The sequence below is a fragment of the Fusarium oxysporum genome, chromosome XI (genome assembly GCF_013085055.1).
Source record: "Fusarium oxysporum Fo47 chromosome XI, complete sequence".
In the NCBI taxonomy this organism is placed as follows: domain Eukaryota; kingdom Fungi; phylum Ascomycota; class Sordariomycetes; order Hypocreales; family Nectriaceae; genus Fusarium; species Fusarium oxysporum.
This window is the reverse complement of record NC_072850.1, coordinates 622,521-642,545: the sequence shown is the minus strand read 5'-3', so window position 1 is coordinate 642,545 and position 20,025 is coordinate 622,521. Positions and strand designations below refer to the sequence as shown.

The 20,025-nt window shown below is 47.3% G+C and overlaps 8 protein-coding genes and 1 non-coding gene across 9 annotated transcripts; 6 read left to right on the top strand and 3 right to left on the bottom strand.

The window, feature by feature from the left end:
• Nucleotides 1-185: 185 nt before the first annotated feature.
• Nucleotides 186-2,000, top strand: FOBCDRAFT_244923 (uncharacterized protein; the record flags this gene model as incomplete). Its single annotated transcript, XM_031192188.3, has 1 exon — nucleotides 186-2,000. One exon carries the CDS (start codon nucleotides 186-188, stop codon nucleotides 1,998-2,000), a length of 1,815 nt encoding a protein of 604 aa, XP_031031034.3.
• A 2,387-nt stretch (nucleotides 2,001-4,387) lies between these two features.
• FOBCDRAFT_281064 (uncharacterized protein) lies at nucleotides 4,388-5,092 on the top strand (the record flags this gene model as incomplete). The annotated part of the gene is made up of 1 exon (XM_031192183.2): nucleotides 4,388-5,092. One exon carries the CDS (start codon nucleotides 4,388-4,390, stop codon nucleotides 5,090-5,092), a length of 705 nt encoding a protein of 234 aa, XP_031031029.2.
• A 348-nt stretch (nucleotides 5,093-5,440) lies between these two features.
• Nucleotides 5,441-7,041, top strand: FOBCDRAFT_281063 (uncharacterized protein; the record flags this gene model as incomplete). Its single annotated transcript, XM_031192182.2, has 2 exons — nucleotides 5,441-5,556; nucleotides 5,610-7,041. The coding sequence occupies 2 exons, from the start codon at nucleotides 5,441-5,443 to the stop codon at nucleotides 7,039-7,041; spliced, it is 1,548 nt and encodes a 515-aa protein (XP_031031028.2).
• Nucleotides 7,042-7,877: 836 nt separating this feature from the next.
• FOBCDRAFT_286084 (uncharacterized protein) lies at nucleotides 7,878-8,805 on the bottom strand (the record flags this gene model as incomplete). The annotated part of the gene is made up of 2 exons (XM_059611680.1): nucleotides 8,685-8,805; nucleotides 7,878-8,623 (listed from the first exon to the last, which is right to left on the bottom strand). Exons 1-2 carry the CDS (start codon nucleotides 8,713-8,715, stop codon nucleotides 7,878-7,880), a joined length of 777 nt encoding a protein of 258 aa, XP_059466135.1. The 5' UTR covers nucleotides 8,716-8,805.
• A 304-nt stretch (nucleotides 8,806-9,109) lies between these two features.
• On the top strand, nucleotides 9,110-10,245 carry FOBCDRAFT_233296 (uncharacterized protein). The gene is made up of 4 exons (XM_031192180.3): nucleotides 9,110-9,339; nucleotides 9,392-9,530; nucleotides 9,576-9,819; nucleotides 9,876-10,245. Exons 1-4 carry the CDS (start codon nucleotides 9,198-9,200, stop codon nucleotides 10,128-10,130), a joined length of 780 nt encoding a protein of 259 aa, XP_031031026.1. The 5' UTR covers nucleotides 9,110-9,197; the 3' UTR covers nucleotides 10,131-10,245.
• A 126-nt stretch (nucleotides 10,246-10,371) lies between these two features.
• FOBCDRAFT_208114 (major facilitator superfamily domain-containing protein) lies at nucleotides 10,372-11,619 on the bottom strand (the record flags this gene model as incomplete). The annotated part of the gene is made up of 1 exon (XM_054707455.1): nucleotides 10,372-11,619. One exon carries the CDS (start codon nucleotides 11,617-11,619, stop codon nucleotides 10,372-10,374), a length of 1,248 nt encoding a protein of 415 aa, XP_054563430.1.
• A 3,731-nt stretch (nucleotides 11,620-15,350) lies between these two features.
• On the top strand, nucleotides 15,351-15,441 carry FOBCDRAFT_t279. Its single transcript has one exon. It is a non-coding gene; the product is annotated as a tRNA-Pro (tRNA).
• A 76-nt stretch (nucleotides 15,442-15,517) lies between these two features.
• On the bottom strand, nucleotides 15,518-17,706 carry FOBCDRAFT_233294 (uncharacterized protein). Its single transcript, XM_031192178.3, has 4 exons — nucleotides 17,341-17,706; nucleotides 16,765-17,281; nucleotides 16,001-16,715; nucleotides 15,518-15,947 (listed from the first exon to the last, which is right to left on the bottom strand). Exons 1-4 carry the CDS (start codon nucleotides 17,634-17,636, stop codon nucleotides 15,559-15,561), a joined length of 1,917 nt encoding a protein of 638 aa, XP_031031024.2. The 5' UTR covers nucleotides 17,637-17,706; the 3' UTR covers nucleotides 15,518-15,558.
• A 371-nt stretch (nucleotides 17,707-18,077) lies between these two features.
• On the top strand, nucleotides 18,078-19,796 carry FOBCDRAFT_253898 (major facilitator superfamily domain-containing protein; the record flags this gene model as incomplete). The annotated part of the gene is made up of 3 exons (XM_031192177.3): nucleotides 18,078-18,242; nucleotides 18,288-19,328; nucleotides 19,377-19,796. 3 exons carry the CDS (start codon nucleotides 18,078-18,080, stop codon nucleotides 19,794-19,796), a joined length of 1,626 nt encoding a protein of 541 aa, XP_031031023.3.
• Between the last annotated feature and the right edge of the window lie 229 nt (nucleotides 19,797-20,025).

Genomic DNA, 20,025 nt, shown 5'->3' with positions numbered 1-20,025 from the left:
GGTAGGTAGATGACCCAGGTCTCGCTGCCGCAATCCCAAGTCCAGACCCAGAAGCCCCTACAGTTGACCAGCTCAATGTAAAAAAATCACGGAAAAGAAGAAACTTCTTGTTTTCCATTAGTGGCATTTGGAGATCGCGTCGTCTTGCCTTCTTTCGGAATTTGTGTACCCGCAAAAGCAAAAGAATGTCAGCTCTGCGTCACTTTTCGATCATGCATTTACCACCTGTCATTATCACACTGGCACTTCTCTCCCTCTATATCGCTAAGGTTAACTGGAAGGAACCCTCAAATGAAGGATTGAACGCTCTTCAATTTGCGGCGAAGGCGCACGAAACGGTCCTTCTTCTTTCTTTAGGAGATATCCTTCTTTACCGAATATCTTATGGACTCGATCGACAAGACATCGGTGTTCCACTTGGTTTCCTGCCATCCTCCTTCTACCTAGCAGCACCGTTTCGGTACCTCGCAAGTCGTCAGCTATGGGCTCCAACATTCAAATCTAGCAAAAATACCAAACATCAATGGGCAACAGGCGCCATGATTGTGTCCGTCTCAATCCTCTGCATTGCAGCCAGCCCGCTATCCGCCATTGCTATGATTCCTCGGCTTGGTTGGTGGAAAAACGACGATTTTGATGCTTTTGCCGACGACGGGGGTTCGCCACTCGTTAAGTGGTTACCTCATATTGAATACAGAACAGTGCTTGGTTCTGAGTCAATACCTTTACCTGGAGTCCAATCTCTAGTTGATCCTATAAAAGCTTTCCTTAGAGCTGGCGTTGACGTCGATCTACATACCAATTTTGATGAAATGGAGTTTTCAAACATCAGCTATAGCAACTATGATGAAGGGCCCCAATCAGTCTCTCTCGCGCAAGAAAATGAAATAACCTATGCTACATGTCCATTATCCATTGTGGCAACCCTACTACGAGTTGCAGTCAATAGAGGCGCCCAAGCATTTCCAGGACCATGGCTAACTACTTGCAAGCAACAGATTCAAGGCCATGGGGACGGAACAGCATGGAAACAGCCTTTGCTAGCTGTTAAATGTCAATATGGTCTTCCAGACTCTCATTTCTTCAATTTCTCTTCTGTATTGTTAAATGAGACGCTTACACTTGATGGCGACAAGGACTTAGCTGGCGTGGACTTACATAACCTCACACGGGGCGACCACCGATTTCTAAACCTTCGAGCCAACAAAAACTGGCCAGTGAGCGCCGACATCCTTTTTGGCTCCTCCGAGAACAAGTTCACACTTTGTTTGGTGTTTGCCCGTTGGTCTGCTGCCGATACATGGATTGAGCTACCCCGGTCATTCCAAACTTGGAGCAATTTCGAAGAGCCAATAGTTCAAAGCATTAGTAACAGGTCGAGTGACTTCATACATTTAGAGGACAAGTGGATGGATGGAATTGCGACTTTCTCCCATAAGTCGGTTTTTGACTCTATGGCAGAGATATGTGAAGCTGCTCCTTCCTTCGTTCCAAGATGTTATGAACATGCTCTTGCTTTGCATATTACCGACGGACTTGCTCAAACAGGAAACGTCTTCTTGTCGCCTGGCTATAAGCCGCAGACTGAACAGTCAAATGATTCAACAAAACAAGAGGACGCGATACTCTTCATACGGTATTACTACACATACGCCTATCGCTTTGAGAGCAGCCGCGGAATCCCCTTGGCATTTACTTTCCTCCTTCTGCACGTCCTGATGGTTTTGACACATCTGGTCAAAATCATACAATCCAAGGATCCTTGGCAAGGCTCAGATTGGGACAATTTCGGAGACATGTTGGTTCTTGCTCTTGCATCCAAACCACCAGACGGCACAAACGATTTGGCTCAACAATCTTCCAAGTCTGAACTATGGAGGAAGACAGTTACAGTTGGTTGTGAAGGCGATGAAGGATATTTTCAGATTCGTCTGAGAGAGCAGGAAGGCTACCAAAGAACACGTCAACAGGAGGAAGAATCCGGAGGAGATTTTAGTTAGACGGGGGGAGCTTTGGTGTTGGTATTTTGATGAGGCTTATTTCAATTCCAATGTGGTCATGGGAGTTTCGGTCAGCTCCAGTCATGGTTTTCGACCTTGTTGCAAGACTCTGGGTGCGTTGACTAATCTCTAATGCCCTCGTTGAGACTTTTAGCACCGAAGGTCATCATTTACCACCCAGTAAACGTTACAGGTAAAGGATGGATGAACAGGGGGCTGCTTAGCATCAGAGCCCCATTATTATAATGTATACCCAGTGAAGAACAGTAATCGCAAATATTCTCCACCCCGTCCGCTACACTGAGGCTGAGGGCACTGCGCCATGATGACCGACCCAATAACCGACTGGACAGAATGCTGCGTCTTGCTTATATATTACCTATACCGCACACCTCCTTGATCTGAATTGATTTCGACAGGTATTTTTTCACACATATCCTGTCAGTGTGTACCAGTAAAAATGGCCAATCCCAACTTTTCAGGCGGCCTCATTGGATTACCTACAGAAATCATCATCAACGTTGTCAACGCCTTGACCAATGACGCCAATTCAAAAGCTTACAGGTTTAGTTACGGATAACCATATCATTAAGTAAGAGGATGAGCTAACGTATCTGGCAAAAACGCGCTACAAGACCTCGAAATTCTGAGATTAACGCATCAGCGATTTGCCAATCTTGACTTCATCAACGCTTCAACGTTCAAGTCAATCAAGCTGGAGCCAACACCTGAAGGATTATCAAAACTTCAACATGCGAATTTCTCGCGCATTGCAAGGTTTGTTCGCTCAGTCACATTCCTTTCACCCCCGAGCTCGGAGCTTCCTTTCGCGGCGTTTCAAGGAATCGTGCAGGACACTATGCCAGACGAGCAAAAGGGCTGTGGAGATATACAGTAGGCTGGCGCATATGCAACATACATGTACCATGCCAGAGAGTCACAGATTTTACTCGCAGACCAATGCAGCGAGCTAAGACGCTTGTGGGTGAAAACACTGAAGCCCTTTGGAGGAAGTCTGCGAGAGATCTGCCTCTTGAGTCCTCGTGACAATGACGACCGGTTATGTCGCCTTGGAGGACTTGACTATCTCTGCAAGGTAGACCAAGGGATACCATATGACCTTGGCCCTCACCGCCATCTCGATCGTGGCGTTGTTTATGGCAGGAGATCAGCTTTTCTCTACCGTCATATCATGTCTAACAGCTTCTGGTGTTGCCATGGCCCAAATTACGATCAAAAGCATAATAACGGGAACATATGACTGCACTAGATTGCCAGGCTGGGATCTCTTAGACTTCTCAGGCTCGGAAAAAATCGAGTTTAGTCCTGAAATTCCGGACGGTGAACATCACAGCGGCTATGAAGATCTACCTTGCTTAAGAAGGAAGTAGATCGAGCAACAAAGTGCCAAAATATTGAACGCTATGGCCTGCAAGTCTCTGTCTACGTTGAAAACCCTCATCCTCAACGGAAGGGGTATCATGGACTAGCCTGCCGAGCGTGCGACTCTCGAATTTCCAGCCCTTGAGCAGTTTGTCCATGCTTTCGGCTGGGTCAATCCCATTGTCCTAAGTAGCTGGCTCAGAAACATGCCGAAGCTGCGATACCTTAAGCTTGATGGCTTAGACCGCTCGCTAGGGATTCCCTACATTGAATGGCGCCATCTCTTCGATGCCATCCGAGATCACCAAACCGTGACAGGACAAAGCACAAGCGGCCTGGAGGTAAACCTTCGCTACATCCATACATCTCAATGGGTTAGAATGAGTTATAGAGGCGTGATTAGCCACGATAGTAACATCGCTTCGGAAAGGAAAATGTTGAGCTCGGACCCTGAGGGCCTCATGGATTCGCAGTACTGCCTCGAGAAGCATTTCTATAATGAATTACCATTCAAGTACAATTATGGGTTGCGATTTATGCTGGGTGATTGGAAAAGGGTATGATAGGATGAGCAAGATACAGCGGTGGAGAGTAGATGAGGCAATACAGGTATTCTTAAGACATTCACATGATCTTCTTCAAATGAAACCACCTTCTGTTGTTTTGAACTTCGGCCTGTTCCGAATATGGCTTCGGGCCGTGCTCCCTTGTAAATCTCTGGGTCCATCAATCCTAGTTTATAGCTTGGCGTAGATAACAAGCAGCAACCAACATGACAACCAACAGACATGATCAGTTCGAAGTAAAGTGATTTATAATGCCAAGGTAAAGCAATTAACCGACGCTAAAATTACATTTAAGCGATTCTTGAGTTCTGCCATGGATAATTGCGCAGAAACAAAATAAAAGGGATAATTGGCCCTCCTTTGGTGAGACCGCCTAACTACAATCCCCCACCATTCTTTACAGTAAATCTCGGGTCGCTTCGAACATTTGCAGGAAATATGAAAATCCAACTTATTTCCTTACTGCTGAAAGCTTCAATTGCATCAGCATCAATATTCGACACTATCTTCCCTACAGAAAAGCCAACCGTCACCAGCGATCCTCGCGAATGCATCCTTTCGGACTTCTATCCGTACTGGTCCGGTCTCGAACCAACTGGAAAGCTCTCAACCGCGCTTCTATCATACGGCAATGTGCTACAAAAGGACTGCAAATGGGATTCTGTCGATGTAGTCGGTATTCCCACGTGTACCTATCCTGCACTCGCAGACTGGTGCGCCTTTAGCGACGCTGTACCAACTAGTCTTCTCCCTGCGTGGTCTTCACTGGGAAGTTCAGCTTCGTCGTGGTGGGCAGAGAACAAAGACGACATCATCAGCGGTGCGCAACAGTGTCCAAAAAGATGGTTTAACCAGATGGTTGATGTTGTATATGCCCAAGTCCGATTGAATAATACAATCACTTATGGTGCTTGTTACGATCTGGCAAAGAGACATGTCGAAGCCAGTCTGACTGATGGACCAGAGGCGTCAGAAGCATCGGCGTCAACAGCGACTAGTGGTCAAGGGGCGACAAGTGATTCACAACCTGCTGCAACAGAGACGAGCATCTCAAGCAACACTGAGAATGCCTCGTGTGTTGCACGCGTTGAGTCATGGACTCTAGTTATGGCAATACTGGTAGCAACATGGCTTCCAATTTAGATGTTTAAGAGTGCGAATCTTATATTATCTTAGACATAATTGTCCGCTTCTGGAGCTCGATATTTGAAAACGTTATTTCTTATCCGTTTGTTCAAATCCGGTAGTGTCCGAGACTTGTTGGTTTGACTCGTGAGAATGGGTCTTTCAGTTGTAGCGGGGCTTCTGTAGGCAGCATCGGGCCATTCCCACCAAATACCCAATTAGCGTTACTATTGGGGGGGGGTCCAATTTCCGTATTCAGATGTTCTCAACTTTTCTGTTAGCTCTATCTCTCTGTTTATATGACAGGTTCTCCTGTTTCTCTTTCGGCGGAAAGTACAATTCATTCATTTCTGATTCAAGATCAAAATGGCCTCTCAATTGCAACAGAATGAGAGAAACTTGCTCCGCCTGCCCATCGAAATTCTCGCTGAGATCGTCAAAGAACTGCGTTTCATTGATGTTCCCTTTAACACCGAGTACCCGTACAAACACCCAGTGCATGATATTTCCGCTTCGTGCTAACCGCATTGTCCAGGGACATTAAAATACAGAAAGAGACAAACCAGAACCTGAAGTCTCTGCGATTGGCGCATAGAACATTCGCAGAGTGCGACGACTTGAACACTATTCTATTCAGCAATATTGTACTGGAACCTACGCGTGCTGCGCTCACGAGTCTTCAGCGTGGTGACTTCTCTCGCGTCGCTCGTCATGTGCATTCTGTCACGTTCACGACACCACCCAGCTGGACGCTTCCATACAAAGCGTATGAGAAGATGCTCCGCAGTTTACAGGACTCATCTGTCCTCTTTTGGCCTGAAGGGCTAAAGTCCGCATATGATGCATATATGAACGATGCTAGAGATACGCAGGCATTGCTTGAAGATCCAGAGGGTGAGCTTAAGCAAGCATGGACAGGAATTCTCAAGACTTTGGGAGACCGCCTTGAAAAGGTGAAGCTTCTAAGCTATGATTGTGAGAAGATTCGCCAGGTCAAGTATCTTGACGCTCTCAGCAAGGAGGACATCGGCATGTCGTGGCAGCTTCCTCGACATGACCATAAAGAAGACGAATGGGCGAGATTTGAGCTCCGCGACGAGAATTCTGAGCCTACTGTTGAGTACCATTGCAAGCACGCTACAGCTGTCACAGGTGACAAGCTCATCGCCATGGTGTTTACATGCCTGGCAGCGTCGGGCGTTGCTATCCCAAATCTCAACATCCAGTTATTCATGACCGGTGATGTCGAGTGCAAGGACATCCCCGGCTGGGAAGAGCTCGATTTTAGCAAGCTCAAGATCCTTCATATCTCTCCCGAGATCCCTTCTGGTGAGAATGGTCTCGTTGAGAGACACCTTTGGGCTATGTCGGACTCGCACGCCGAGAAGATGAAGATCAAGTCCGGCGACTTCTGTCACGATCTACTGGACAAGTGCCATTCCAGCATACAGCACTTCGCCTATGGCATAGATCATGTCGGGAAGGGTGTTCTCTGCTGGCCAATTCGAAGGCCCAGCCATGACTTCCCGGAGCTTACTCACCTGACCCAAAAGGGCAACATTTTCCCTCAAGCCCTTGCACACTGGCTTCTGCATTTCAAGAGTCTGCAGCATCTCGAGGTATCTGGTAAAGTCTGCCGAGGACCAGCCGACGTCGACTGGCGCTTTGTCTTTAGTGCGATACGCGAACACCCCAACGTATCAGGCGAGACCCCGAAGGGTCTTAGGGTTGACCTTGATGACCTCCACATGGAGGGTAGCGTTTCTTACAGCGGTGTTATTTGCAAGGATGCCAGCATTGCTACGAAGAGACATGAGCGCGATATGAGTCTCGAACACTACCAAGATGTGAATTATGGTATGGAAGCTCACTTTTATGGTGAGATGCCTCTTGGAGAAAACAAAGCGCTGTTATACCATATGGGTCGATGGGAGCCGAGGGATGAGGAGGATGAGAGCGATTCTTGAGAACGCGATAGCAAAGGGATTTGTCAAATTACATCATTAGCTAAACACAAGCCGCTAATCCCGCCCCATTATACTGAATGCGCCCAATTGTCTCGTCGATCCAAGCAATTTCTCTAGAAAAGTCCCGTGCTGATCTGGATAGGCATGCTTTGACCACCAATATTGGTGATAGAACAACTCCAGCGCCTATGCCACGAAACTCTTGTTGGAAGAAATATTCCACTGACTGACAGATGTAGCGAGCTGATGTCTCTGGCCATAACATGAAGTCTGATGTCTCGACTATATGTTGTATGTCGGCAAGAGACATGTCATCGTTGTCCTTAGCTGGCAGATTATCATCCTCAAAGGTTGTGATGCCCTTCGTCTCGCTAGATGGTAATCTAGAGGAAAGGGAGCAAATGCTGGCATGTATCAAGGTCTGTACCGTCCAGTAAAGTATCATAGTCTCCGCTACATGGTAAGACGGAAAGTGGAATGACACTGGGTAGAGTCTTCCTAGCTCCTCACTGTCTGTAGAGCTACTAGCGGCTGATAGCTGTGGCCAGTAAATTGTCGGGTAAGTGTATTGGTATGACTCGAACCATCCATTGAGTTGACTATTGAGAGCTAACAATGCCGATAATGTTTTGAGGCCGGTAGTAAGCGAGGACTGCCGGGGCTGTAAAGATGTAGCCGCTCTGACCTCAGAGAGAAGTCTGGGAACTTGCAGAAAGATATCGACAAGTAGATCATGCATAGTCTTTAATTTTGAGATCCATGGTCCTTCCATCCATGCTGATTTGGCTAGTTGGCTTGCGTGGCCTTGGCCCAGACCTTGAAAAGCCTACTGAAAGTCAGAAGCTGTATGACCGTGACTTGAGTCGGCTTACAGTATGCATCCTCAATACTTGGAAGACATCATGCGCCAGTCCACTGATGTGCTGCTTGGGCCCCCGAAGCTGCAACAGAGCCATAGCCCCCTGATAATGCCGCATGTATGCGCTGACAGTTCTACCTGGACATTCTGAGAACTCAAACATGCCCAATAAGACGCAGGCTGCAAGAGTTTGATCGTCTGATCTCATTTTGGGGTCGTCAATGGCCTTTTGTAGCTCGTATAGTCCTCTAGTGTATAGCTTTAGGCTCTGACCACCAAGGGCGCCATCTTTGTCAAAGGCCGCGGTGCTGAGTGCTAAGATAGCGTACTCCATGGCCGGTGTCAGTACTGCTACGTCGGGTAGGCGAAGAAGCCACTTCCGATGGTCGTTGAGGTGACCGGAGGTGAGGATACAAGATGGAAGTTGACGGTTGATGAAATTGGCTAAGAACTGATCTCTGGTCGCGTTGCGTGCTGGTATCGACATCGGAAGCGTGGCTATCGGTAGATTTTGATGTCCATGTGAGTGATGCTTGCTTGCCTTGCACTGCGACAGAGATAGAGGTGCGTCCAAAGTTATCCCTCCAGTATTGGTTATCTTTGCGTAACGGGATGGTATGAAGACCTGTGCTTTATGGTAGCCAGCGCAGGGTCGACCAGACTTGAGGCAGTTACTACAACTCGGCTTTTCAGCGCCACACTTTGAGAAGATCATCCAGTCAGCTCCAGGTCTGTCAATCGTAGGGCGCATGATTTAAATCGCATGGATGGTGGGTCGACTTACCCTGATTCTCCTCTGCCTGCACGTGTGACATGCTTTAGATCGCCCTGCCACTCCAACCATGCCGAACAATATTCTTCGGAGCTGAGATCAGTAGAAAGACCCCTCAAATTGTGGCATTGCCGAGATTGTCGAGATTTGCATCGTCTGAGTTCAAATTGCCCTCCGAATGATTGCCATAACGGAGTCCTCAATAGTGGATCAAGCTAGAAGGGCTAGCCAGGCCAATGATCTGAGGTCGGTTGTAGGGCTCGCGCCAAGGCTAAGCCATCTTCGGGATCATTGCGCGAGAAATGGGTCCCACGATGCGGCTGAGTTTCGTCGAGATGCCGATCTCCGGCAGAGATGGCGCTATCACTTTTTGAGTATCATCCCGCGAGTCTTGATGGCTATGCGAAAATGCCGTATGCCTCAGGGCCCCTATGAAAAATGACTATAAAGGTAGAATGTTCGTCTCAATTGATAAATATCCATTTCCTACTGCACCACAATTTTATTTGACGATATCTTACCATCATGATCAATCCACATACATCTGTTGGCATCGCACAAGTCGTGTTCTACGCGCTTGTATTGCCCATCGCTGTGTTTATTCTTATCAGCAATTGGAAACATGGGTTGCGTCTTGCCTCATACCCCCTTGTCACATTCTCCCTAGGTAAGCGACTCATTTTACTGTCTTGAGTAATGATGCTAACCGGTTCTTTTAGCTCGTCTCGCTGGTGGAATCTTAACCATTCTCCGTCAATCTGACCCTACTAGTATCGGGCTTATCATCGCGACCACAGTGCTGCTCAATGTCGGCCTCATTCCATTAATGATCTCCATGGTTGGGTTCATCCGTTTGATGTGAGCAAACATCACTCGTCAACAAGGTATATGCTAATCTTGCAGTATAAAATCGAGTCTTGATGAGAACAAGCGAGCTTTTGCTCTTTTGAAGATCATTCGCCTAGCTTTCATTGCCGCTATTGCTCTCCTCTGTGTCGCAGGGGCTTTTAGTGGTTCTAGTATACACCTCTCAAGACACTTGACTCAAGCTGGATATGTCACTCTTGCTGCTGTCATTGCTCTGATGACTGTCGAGTTACTTCATCTCTATACCCAAAAACACCGCATTTCTCCCGAGAGACACATTGTGCGTTCATCCTCTCCACATTGCCTATGGATAGTTCGCATACTGACATGACGTAGTTTATACAGCTTACTCTGGCAAGCATTCCGACACTTGTCCTCCGAACAGTCTATGGACTTCTTTGCGCTTTCACTGTTGACAACGTAACGACCATATGGAATTCACTTATAGGATCGGCGGTTGCGTTTGCTTTGATGTGTCTGCTTGCTGAGTATATTACACTTCTGATCTTTCTTTATCTGGGGATTCGCCATTGGCGAGGCGTCTGTGCCGAGAGCTTGGGAAGTGTCGAGATGGAGTCTTTGAGCAAGTGAGGAGCGCTTGGGATACAAGAGTAGGGGGAGGAAGATAGTGATCTCCGTACTATATACAATTTGCTTTTCGGCAACGCAAATCAGATTCTTTTATAAAATTCAGAATTTTAACTGGCCTAAGCTCGAGCACACTCCATCGAGTGATTAATAGTTGATGGAAGGGTCAAGGTCTACAAGAATATCAGTGTGAACATCAACAAATCGAACTAATTCCCTTTGCTCCAATCCTCCGAAACCTTATTTACTCCTCCTGCTCCTGCGATTTCACCTTTTTCTTCTTTTCAAGGTGCTTGATGTAGAGGCAAAGAACGGCAATTGATATAGCTCCACCTAACATGGTCATACCAGAGAACACTTTGAGGTACGTATAATCACCATCTTTAGCCTCCACAAGTGCACCCGCAATGGGACTACCAGCAAGAACACCGATAGAGATACAGAAATAGAGGATGCCAGTTCGATGGCCAATATGGGAAGGTGGTGAGACCTCAACGACAAGAGCCGGAGTCAACGAGATGTAGCAGCCGGAAAAGAAGCCAAAGAATGCCGAGTAACAGAGCAATGCTGCATTCGACTTGCCGGGAAGCCAAACAGCCAGAGTCAGGATAGCTGACATGCTTGTGCAGATCACCATCATGTTGAAACGCCCGAACTTGTCGGCGATGAAGCCTGGCAGAATACGACCAAAGACGCTAACGGCGTTGAGAATGACGATTGAGTAGATAGATAAGTCCCACGACATTCCGATTGACTGTCCTTCCAGAGGAATAAAGTTAAATGGGAGGAACAATCCGAAGCCGAAAAGGGTCAAGGCTAAGCAGAGAAGAGCGAATCTCACGTCCTTGAACGGGGTGATGTAGCTCCGGATGTTGAATGCTGTTGGTACATGGGCTCTGTTCGATCGAATTGTCGCCATTGAGAAAATAGCTCCAAGCAGAATGATGAATGCGACAATTCGCATAGTCCAACCGAATCCAACGCGAGGTATAAGGCGATTCACCATGATCGGGAAAATGACGCCACCGATTGATGAACCCGAGACGGCGATTCCATACGCTGTAGCCCTTCGACTTTTCCACCAGGTCGCCAGCGCCCCAACGGTGCCGTACATAACAGCACTGGCACCAAGGGCACTGCAAATAGCCTGTGACAGAAAGACTTGGTAATACTCTGTAGATATAGACGTCATCATGAGACCAAACACCTGCGCGAGACCTCCAACGACGAGAAGCCATCGTGGACCGTAGTTGTCAAACACTTTGCCGAGAAAGATACCCATGCTGTATGTAAGACATTGTTGGACTGATGCGATCCATGCGATGGACGAGGTGGAATAGTCTGGAAGCAGGGTTTGTTCGTAGTATGATTGGAAGACGCCAAGGGAATTGACCCAGCCAAAGGTAATGAACATAGCCCACCAGGCTCCAAAGGTCGAGAGCCAGGCCCGATGGCCGCCGTCGACTGGCCAGTTTGGTACTTCTTTTGACATTGTTGATAACGGGACCAAGGTGAGAATCAGAAAGGATAAGTTGAGATCAAAGGCGGGTTAGATAATCGGTCACATTCTCAGGACCAGAATAACTGTATATATACATAAACTTCAGAAATACGGGCTCTTGTTTATAACTGGCGATTTCCAATTTACTGGATAAATGGTACCACTGCACAGTTGGAGTTCATGATTCCGTTGGTCTGATTGGCTGCGAAACCGTAAGCCAGAAGCATTGACAACAAAGCTGGTTGGATGCACAATACATAAGCCAAATTGGTTCCGTGGATATATTTCCGTGGAAGCCTCCGTGGAAAGAAGAGACTGTTAGTTGGATTATGTGAGTTCAGGGCTAGCACTGGTCATGTCATGTCATCTATATCTATCAAAGGGCCGATGGTTATCTTATCTAAGTGCTGTTCCACTTTCTCTCCAACAGCGCCGTTAAGCAAACTCAATTGACACATCGTCAACGTAGAATTTGGTGGTTTGACCACCAACGGCGATATCCTGGAGAGACTTCATTATGACAAGACGAGATCTCTGAAATACTGATCAAGCAATTGTTTACAAAGGAGTGTACAGAGAATGAAGCAGATTGGGGAGCAGGATTCTCTCCCCTTTTGTTTGCAGATCTGCCAAGATCTCTACTGGGATCATAACCAACAAGGCTTTCCATCCAACAGTTATTTCTGTTGAATCATTATTTCCACTTAAGCATACTAACTAAGCTGGCAATTGTTGAACTAGCTTGCGCCAAAGCATGTCGGTGATCGCTTAAGGGTGCAGCGGGGATACCAGGTGGTCTGCAAGTTACCATAGTCCGATAACGGGCCCAATGCCCATACTATAATTGATTGTTATCTTCCCGCACTCAACCCCAGGATATCCTGTTCTCACAGACAAGCACCCATAGGGATTGACCAATATACTACAACAAGCTTTAATCCATAGGATCAGGTGCATGTTAATGATCAGCTAGCCTCAATTAGTGGCTCGATCACGAGTTTGAAGGCTGAAGCCTCCGAGTCATCATCAGTAAAGTAAAAGCCCGGCCTTCCCGCAATGAAGGTTCATTACTGAATTTACATGTGACCTCTTACTTGCCGGGCTGACATCAAGAAAAAGCCTATTTGTAATGATTAAGGACATCAGATAACATGTAGGGGCGTTAAGTTATGCTTTCGAGGTATAGCTCTACAGTCTGATGAAGGGAAGGTGGCAAGCTTAAGCAAAGAAGCATATAAAGCCCCATTCCTGCTCGATTCTTTCCTTCCTGAACAGCATCCCTCTCACCCACCAGGTATAGCCATCGCCAACATCTTCACATCTATTTTATTCCCTCTTACTTCTACTGCTACTGCTGTAAATTCAAGGTCATAAGTGGCTGAAAGAAATCTGCGGGCCGATGATCGAAGGCAAGAGACATCCGCACATGTAGGCAATACTTAATGCCTCCTTGGCCGCACAACTGTAACTTAAATATATCCTACAGTTACACATCCCATCTGGACCATTGAGCGATACAAGACTAGCGGCCAAAGATCATCTGCCGCACAAACAACCGATACTATCTGCCATCTCCACAGCGTCAGCCATGTTCAGTTCTATCAGGCATCTGTTCATACGCCTAACGACCGCTGATGAAGAGACAGCAAGAAGGAAACTTGACCAAGCCCTGGAAAGGCGAGCAGCGAAAGGGGGAAAGAAAATCCACAGGCTTCATGCTGTTCAAGAAGAGAAAGCAAGACTGAAACTTCAGAAAGAACATCATCGGCAAGAGAAAGCGAGAAAGAAATTTCCGAAAGACCAGGACCGACGAGAGGAGAATGGAAGAAAGAAGCTTCTGAGAGCCCAAGCTTCTCAAGGAAGCGTGTCACGAATGGAAAGCAGGCACCGTTCTAAGTCCCCTGATCCTTTTGCTCCAGGGTCTACAGAGTTTCTGGTGCTGTCGTCGCAATGCGATCCTTCATTGAACACAGGGGTTTATTTTCAACCGAGATGACAAAGATTCCGGATATCCGGTTTCTGCACCCCGAAGCATGGGCTTATGAGAGAAGCAGGCCTTCAAAGCAACTGGTGGCTTGATTACGATACTGAACCTTAAAAGTTCCGAGTTGTCATTCGGATAGCGGGACGCGGCCTCTCTGGAACGAAGCTTTTTATTAGTCATGGACATTATAGTACAGGTCGCTGTGTTGAATTATACTTTCGAGGTACAACTCTACAATCGTCACAGAAGAGATGTGGCAGGTTTGAACATAAAAGCACGTAACCCCCGCCCTCTTGGATTCGTCTCTTTCCTCCCAAGTTCTGTCTAGTGACATAAACTCTCAGCCACAGGTCTCAACTGCAAATAAAACATCTCGCTCAGAACTTAGGCATAATACTACAATGCCTGACCAATCAATGTACTGTAAAAGCTGATAAGCAAACCTAGATTATGCTTCCTTTGTCGGCCCCAAGGGAACATAAGATGCTCCAGTCCCCTCCTTGCCACCATTCTTCCCTTCAACGAGTCAAAGCCGTCGCCAATATTGTCCATACACTGTATCCTATCAGACAGCGGCTACTTTGCGTACAGGTTTATTTTCAAGATTTAGATCAAAGCTAGAGGACACGTTGACTCATGGGCAATGTTTCCATCGGCTCTGCAACTGCAGCCTTGTAAACTCATCCCTCACCCGCAGTTGCAAACCTGTGCCAGGAAACAGAGCTAACTGTGCGAGCCTGCAATACAGTTAACCAGTTCTACCGTACAAGACCCGATACCATCCTTTTAACCCATAACGCTAACCACGTTTTAGTTGTATCATGTGTTTCGGAAATATCACACGGCCTATTGTGCAGGTACAGGACTCAAGACAAACATGGTACCCGGGACCAGCATGGGCCCCAAGACCTACAGCAGCAACGGGACCAAGTGCGCCACCACAAGTCTTCGCATTTAACGCCCCAACGCATCGACCTCTTACTGTGGGGTCAGCGATACGCAGGCTTCGTCACGGGCACTTCACCAATAGAATCACACCAAGACGAGGAACGATGATGTTCAACGCGGGTTATGCAGCGGGCATGAGAACTGCAGCTGCCACGAGAGCTGCACCGACTTCGAGAGCTGCACCAGCCGCGAGAGCTGCACCAACCGCGGCAGCACCAGCCACGCGGTCCGGATCGAAACCCTCAAAGCATCGCCGTGTTAGTTGGAGGGCGAGGGCAACATTGCACAAGCGACAGTTCACGGTTCACGGGGGGGTTGGATATACCAGGAGATATCCAGCGTGAGCTGCAGCTACTGCGAGACCAAGGACGCCTTCATAAATCGAAGAGTATGCCAGATTGACCATAATGCTTTGCTCTATCACTTAGAGTACAGTACTTCGTAAGGTACATCACTGTCGGTTACCAAATAGAAAAAGACTAAACAAAGATATGATGCTCCTTGTCATTATTGCTCCAGAAGATGGTTTGTGCACCTGTATGCGTGAGTGTTCAATGGTATTCTAGTTCCCTATTTTCTCTTTGGTCATCTCCAGAGGGGACACCTAGGTGAGGTTTGAGTAGTTGTTCAGGATTAAAGGAGTACGTTTTATTGTAGTTCGACTGGAGGGGCGGATTGCAAAGGGTATTGAGGTATTGTACGATGCATAATTGAGAATGTTGGTTTGCTTTTAGCGATATGAGGAATATGATAGTAAATAAATACGTATAATATCACGTGACGACAAACCGGTCTGGTGGTCTAGTGGTATGATTCTCGCTTAGGGAAAACCCTATAGCTTAGCTTGCGAGAGGTCCCGGGTTCAATCCCCGGCCAGACCCTTTTCTTTTGCTTATGAAGACTCTTCGAGGTCACTCAATTCTCCTTTTTGCTCCAGATACAGCTTGAAGTCAGGGTCTTGATATTGCAACCGGTACGAATAAGCAGTAAGAGATGGTCTAATTAATACTATCCCAAAACGCCCAATCAATATCCGCGAACTCAAATCCAAACGGCTGCAGTTCAGTCTCTACAGGTCGAGTCTGCCAGACCTCCTGTGGAACACCGACTTGGCTTTCTAGTTCTGCAATTGTCTTCCTTTCCAGCTCGGCCAAGTCCTTCTCAAGCTTGGTAACAAACCCTGGCTTCCGCATCTCAGTCAGGCCTGGTTTCTGCCGGCACTCATACCACGTCGTAACCACTGATCTTGCAGCATGAGACTTTCTTCTATCGTCTTCAAGGTCGGATAAATGATCTGCTACGGCGTAAAGCTGTGAGAGTAGTGTCCAAGCTGATTTGATAAGGTTGACATCTGCCAAGTTCGACATGTCGACCAAGATTCCAATAACTACCCATTTATTAGCAGGATACAACTGAGTCGGACAGAGAACTGCTACTCACAAGCGTACCAGAGAAATGAGCTCTCGACAAGCCATATAAACGGCTTCAGCTGAAGATTTGAATGAGAGACGACGATATACCGCATACCCTGCATACAAGCATTGAAGTGCTCAACATGGCATTGATCATCGCTATGCTGAGATCGCATGCGAGCTTCATGGAGCTTTCTCAGCCGTAAAACGTTGACAACAGCCCGCGCGGTAATCTGCAATATCGCATGTAACGGGTTGATGGGATCACAATACTGCAGAAAGTTTTCGTTGAGGCCAGCCTCGAGGTCGTCAATCATAGAGTCAGCCAAACAGCCAAGAAGAGATTTATCACCCGCTGTGGCCTGGCTCGCTTGTGTCAGTCGAAATCCGCGCTGCTTCTCCATGATCCAATACGTAAACAGTGTATACGAGAAACTCGTCAGACCAGTTCGGTCTTTTGGTGGTGTTCTTGAACTTGGATCAAGATCGTCGTCTTCAATGTTCAAAGGAAGTCTGACATCCCAGCCTGCGCCAAAGGACAAGGGAGTGACATTATTTTTCAGGGAAAGAATCAGATCGAGGTGTTGAAGCTGCCACCAGAGTCGACGACGGTCCTCTGTTTCAATCGGTGAAAGACCTAGTACTGTGCCGTCGCGGTGCATGCCGAGTTGTTCTGCGCTTCGGGAGATGAGGCCCATCAAAGTCCACATGCTACGGGAAGTCAAGACGTCGACGTTGGCTTTCTGGCAGCATGTTAGTCCGTGATACGCGGGTTCTGGGAAGGTAACTCACGATGTACAGACACATAGCTTTCAAGGTTGAGATGCTGTCAATGGCGAGTAGACTTATCCTTGAGAACGCCATGTCACATTGAACGCGACATTCATTCGTAAGAGACGCTTTCGTGCGACCGAATAGATCTAGGCACTCTTGATTCGTCAAACTCGTAGCTCCAAATAAACAAGTTGACAATATGAGCACATGGTCTCCGTTATCAAGTCTTCTCCACTTCTCAGCATCAGACAACGCGGCTCCGAGATGGGTAAGAGTCCAACTGAAGCTGATCTTGACAATGTGCTCGACTCGCTCCATGAAGAAATCCCATAGCTTGAGGGCCTCTGCTTGGGGTATCGGGCAAAAGTCGAGTTTCTCCGAGAGGATGGTGTTGTCTCGCCACGGTGAGCCATGGAACGCGTGAGGGAGATGCTTGCCTGGTGATAGGGCTGAACCTCGAGGATCAGAGGCATTGAACTTTGGCTTGGAGCCTTTGTAAAGACGCGAAACGTCGATCCAGGTATGCCATCCCTCTCTGAGATTATTAGAATCGATCTCATGATGTACACCCCACAAACCTTTGGTCTGACTTACGACTCATGATAAACAGACTTTCCCTCCTCCTGAACAATAATCGGTGTCTCAGCATTACTCCCCTCTGTCGGACTAGCCTTCACACTCTGCCCTCTCAACCTCTCAGGCGTATCTGACAAAGGATCACCACCCAGCGCTCTCACCGCCTCCTCTAATTTTCTGATCCTCTCAAAAGGCGAGACTTCAGGGTAGATGCAGTTATCATGCTTGCGACGCTTACAATTAGAACACGGCGGTTCTGCTCTGTCGCATTTGACTTTGCGTTTTGCACATGGTTCGCAAGCCTGAGATCGCATTCTGGATTATTTCTTACTGTGATCTTCGTGGTGGTATTGAGGGTTGGTGATCGGTGTTGTTGAGATCCATGACGTTGTGTAATTAAAAGCTCGGGCGACCCCGCGAGGTTTTTGGTAGTGAGATGGGTCAGCTCGGGCTCGGTACCGAGACCGAGATTTTGGAAATGGTGTCTGATTGGTTGATGGACATGGTGCTTGACGATCTGGCAGGGAGATATGTAATTGACTTGGAACGCCAGCAATAATGTCTTCTTTATTTAAGACCATGCTGATGTTTCGCTACTCCTTATTATCTGATGTTACAATATTGCATAGTATTCTCAACCAAAGCTTCTTTTTCACTGTTGCAGACATTGCAAGCCCCCTTCGACCAATAACCTTAAACAAAGCACGAAATACCGTTGCATCTGTCTGTCTTGCTATTCAACAAGACTTGTCATGATGGATGAAAAAGAAACCAGAAATGAGATGCCACCGAACAGGCTAAGCGCCGACATGGAAAAGACATCTTCCGACGACGCTGATAACGAAAAGATATATCCTCCAAAGAAAGTCGTCCTACCAACAATGCTAGCTCTCTTCCTCGTATTCTTCCTCGTCGCACTGGTAAGCAAACCCTCATACAACCCTTTCATCATACTAACCATATAGGACCGCACAATCATCGGCACAGCAATCCCCACCATCTCTGCCGAGTTCGATAGCTTCGGCGACATCGCGTGGTACGAATCCGCCTTCCTCCTTCCCCTCTGCGTCTTCCAGCTCTCCTTCGGTCTCGTCTTTAAATACTACTCCACTAAATGGGTTTTGTTCATTTTAACCGCCATATTCGAAATTGGATCGATTGTTTGTGCAGCTGCACCTAACTCGAATGCTTTAATCGTTGGACGAGCTATCACTGGAATTGGCGGTGCGGGTATCGGCTCTGGTGTTTTTATTTACATCACGCTGCTTTTTCCGTTGGAGGAGAGGCCGAAATATCTTGGTTCCCTTGGTTCTGCGTTTGGAATCTCGTCGATCCTGGGGCCGATTCTTGGGGGTTATCTTACCTCTGTTACATGGCGGTGGTGCTTTTGGATCAACGTTCCTATCGGTGGACTCTCACTCATTCTTCTGTGCATTTTGGCGCCGAACCGACCACCACCAAGCCAACCAGCGAACTCATGGCGTCAGAGATTACTCGATCTCGATCCACTGGGTTTTCTCATGGTTGCTGGATCAGTCGTCAGTCTTCTCTTCGCACTCGAGTTTGGCAAAGAAAACCAAGAATGGACAAGCGGACGAGTCATCGCTCTCTTTGTCGTCTTTGGTGTCTTATTCCTTATCTTCGCAGGCTACCAAGCTTGGAGGAAAGAAAAGGCAACAGTACCCCCACGAATTCTTTTCCAGCGGACCACATTCTTTGCCTGTCTGAACGCTCTGGCCATTGGTTCTGTACTGGTTATCTACTCCTTTTACCTTCCAGTTTGGTTCCAAGTGGTCAAGGGCAAATCGCCGCAAGATTCAGGTATTGCTTTGATACCGCTACTACTTAGCAATGTGTTCTGTGTTATTCTTGGCGGTATTTTGGTTAGCAAGATTGGATATTACACGCCGTTTGCTATCGCTGGATCTGCTGTGCTTATTGTTGGCTCGGCATTGATAAGTACTTGGACTGCGGATGTCAGCAAGGCCAAATGGATTGGCTATCAGGTATGTCTAGTCTACAAAATGTTGAGCGTTGCTGACTGACAACTGAAGATTATCACTGGAGCGGGCATGGGTTTGACGCTGCAACAGCCTGCCATTGCCATTCAGACCGTCCTCCCGGAAAGCGACAGCCCAATTGGCCTTTCTATCTTGAACTTTCTCATTTTCCTCGGCGGAACAGTTTTTGTCACCGTGTCGCAGACTTTACTCGAAGGGCAACTGGAGAGCAGAATTGCAAAATATATCCCCGGAGTGGACATCAATACGCTTGCAAACAGTGGTGCAACAAATCTTTGGAATCTTGTTCCTTCTGACAAGGTTGACCTGGTGTTGAAGGCGTATAACGATTCGATGAGGTCAATCTGGTATCTTGGCTTGGGAATGGGATGTTTCGCTCTGATTACGTCTTTCGGATTTGAGTGGAAGAACGTCAAGGCGAAGAAGACGACCGGGGCAACTGCAGCTGCATAGTTTGTCAAGATTGTATATAAACATTATCTCTAATAGACAGGGTCCCCTATTCTAGCAACAATACTCTCAACCAACTTTGAGGTGTTTTTTACTTAGAGGCTCTCGCCAAGTTAAGTGAAGATGGCTGGCTTGATCATGGTCATTGGAGAACAAAAACGAATGACGAGCCGCCAGGCGCATCCTGTCCTCTTGTCAGCTGAGGTTTAATCAAGGGTCAAAAATACAAAAA

Coding starts and splice junctions, on each gene's coding strand:
- FOBCDRAFT_233296 (XM_031192180.3), top strand. CDS start 9,198: ATGATCAATCCACATACATCTGTTGGCATCGCACAAGTCGTGTTCTAC. Junction 9,340..9,391: donor CCTTGTCACATTCTCCCTAG/GTAAGCGACTCA, acceptor CGGTTCTTTTAG/CTCGTCTCGCTGGTGGAATC. Junction 9,820..9,875: donor TTTCTCCCGAGAGACACATT/GTGCGTTCATCC, acceptor GACATGACGTAG/TTTATACAGCTTACTCTGGC.
- FOBCDRAFT_233294 (XM_031192178.3), bottom strand. CDS start 17,636: ATGCGATCTCAGGCTTGCGAACCATGTGCAAAACGCAAAGTCAAATGC. Junction 16,716..16,764: donor AAGCTATGTGTCTGTACATC/GTGAGTTACCTT, acceptor ACATGCTGCCAG/AAAGCCAACGTCGACGTCTT. Junction 15,948..16,000: donor CTCATTTCTCTGGTACGCTT/GTGAGTAGCAGT, acceptor ATAAATGGGTAG/TTATTGGAATCTTGGTCGAC.